Below are 1,956 nucleotides of genomic sequence, written 5' to 3' on the forward strand. Positions count from 1 at the left end.
CGCCTCCCGGGGACCGAGACGCCGACCCACCGGCCGCCCTGAAGGCCAAGCGGGGCACTGAGACCCCCGCGCTCGGGACACCCCTCCCCCACTAAGCCGGTCTGACCCCGCCCATCGGGACGCGGAACCCGCCCCCCATGCTGATCCGACGGCCGAGGAGCACTGACCCCGCCCACAGGACACTGATTTCCGCCAAGGGACCCTGTGCCACCTTGACATTCTCTTTGAAGGGGCACTGAGCTCTCCCTGGGGACCCTGGGCTTTTCCTACACCAAAGTCCTCTGCAGCAGGCACACTGAGCCTCCCTGGCCCCATTCGCCATTGAGGGCTGTTCGCTCCGTAGGGGGGCCCCTTGCTCTGTGAGTCCTGGTGAGCCCTCACTTCTCTGATTCCTCAATGGGAGCTTGTCTCCAGGGCACTAGCACAGTTCCTGGAGACTCTAGAGTAACAACTGTAGGGTGAATGGTTGCACACCATACTCCCCCCATGCATCCCCAATTAGGGCACAGATCTACTTTCCCAGGTCTGTGCTCCAGGGCCCTGCTGTCCTCAGTGGAACACGGAAGAGGAGTCAGGAGGGTGGCATTGGGAAGACTCGTAAGATCCCTTCCTGCCCAGAGCTGCCCAGTGAGGTTCCCATGGGAAAATGTGTTCAAACCCCCCAGAGCAGTGGACTTGGGGCTTCGATCTCAGCTCCCCTTGCCTTGGGCCCTGGAACCTCTTCCTTTCATCCGTTCATTCATAAAATACTGAGTGAAAGTTACCTGGTGCCACCATTCCTTGTGCTTCAGGTCTTGTCTGCAAATCAGGGATAAGGGTCTACAGCACCCCTGCCGGGGCTCCCCCAGCCTGGCAGGATCTGGAGTCTTTCTGTGTGTGACCTCCAAATGTACAATCCCCAGCACCTGGGAGGGTTTCGAAAGGAGTGCCTTAAGGATTCCATGGAGCACATGCACCTGGTTTATTCTGTGCTGTGCAGTACAGTGTCTGGCCCTGGTAGTGGCTTGGCCCTGGGTTGGGCTCTGGAAGGGAGGGTTTTGGGGGTGTGGATACAGATGGGAACAAGATAATGTGGGGACATAGGTGGGCTGCTGTCTTCTGTGGGACATGTGACAACTGAGCTAATGGAGGCACAGGGGTGGGGGCTCAGGAGCAGGGGCTTGAAGAATGAAGGAGGGGGCACTGGGATTGGATCCATGCATTGGAGTCAAGGGCTTGAGGGGTCTTCTGTTTCATCTGGGAGCAGGCAGAGAGGCAGGAGGTGGGGAAAGGGCCTAGTATGAGAAGGAACTTGGATGTCAAGCTAAGCCATTTGGTGGTCCCGAGTCTACTGGCATCAGAATGCAGGCCAGCGCCTGCCTGTCTTACATGTGCAACCTTGGGAAAATCACCGAACCCCTCCTGTCATCAGTTTCCTCTTCTGTAAGGTGGGGTTGATAATTAGACCTACTTCTCGGAATTGTGAGGGTTAAATGAGATAAAAACCATTCAAGCAACATTAGTTATTATGAGTAGTGCTACTAGGCAGTAGGGGATGATGACTGTTTTATTCCTTCATTTATTCAGTAAGTACTTATGGAGTTACTACTCTGTGCTGGACACTGTACCTGGTAATGGAGGTACCAACCAAGCAAACAAAAACCCTACCCACTGTCCCACACCTATAGAGGGAGACAGGTGTATAAACAGTATTGATAATTCCATGTGCTCTCTCAGAGGGCCAGGACTGGGAAGACCTCCCAGGGAGACACAGTCTTCAATGAGATGGCCAAAGCCGGGTGAGGGGCTTCTGGCAGAGGGCCCCATCTGAGTAGAGGCCCCAGGAGAAAGGTGCGTGCAGAGCCCAGGCCATGCTTCTGGGGTGGGTAGCGCCAGGCAGCGAGAGGCAGGAGATGCGGTTGGCCAGGTTGCTGAGGGCCTCTTTTGTTGGCCAAGGAGGGTGGACAGAGGCCTGGG

At 56.1% G+C, this 1,956-nt stretch overlaps 1 protein-coding gene across 1 annotated transcript in view; it reads left to right on the forward strand.

Annotated features, from left to right (window-relative positions):
* Window positions 1-1,613: 1,613 nt before the first annotated feature.
* The window catches only part of MICALL1 (MICAL-like 1), a 30,019-nt gene continuing 29,676 nt past the window's right edge, over window positions 1,614-1,956 (forward strand). The window contains exons 1-2 of the mRNA XM_008591020.1: window positions 1,614-1,619; window positions 1,717-1,778. Of these exons, the coding sequence (XP_008589242.1) occupies window positions 1,614-1,619; window positions 1,717-1,778 (68 nt within the window). The remainder of the gene's footprint in view (window positions 1,620-1,716; window positions 1,779-1,956) is intronic.

This window comes from Galeopterus variegatus, unplaced genomic scaffold (assembly GCF_000696425.1).
Source record: "Galeopterus variegatus unplaced genomic scaffold, G_variegatus-3.0.2 Scaffold6566, whole genome shotgun sequence".
Classification (NCBI taxonomy): domain Eukaryota; kingdom Metazoa; phylum Chordata; class Mammalia; order Dermoptera; family Cynocephalidae; genus Galeopterus; species Galeopterus variegatus.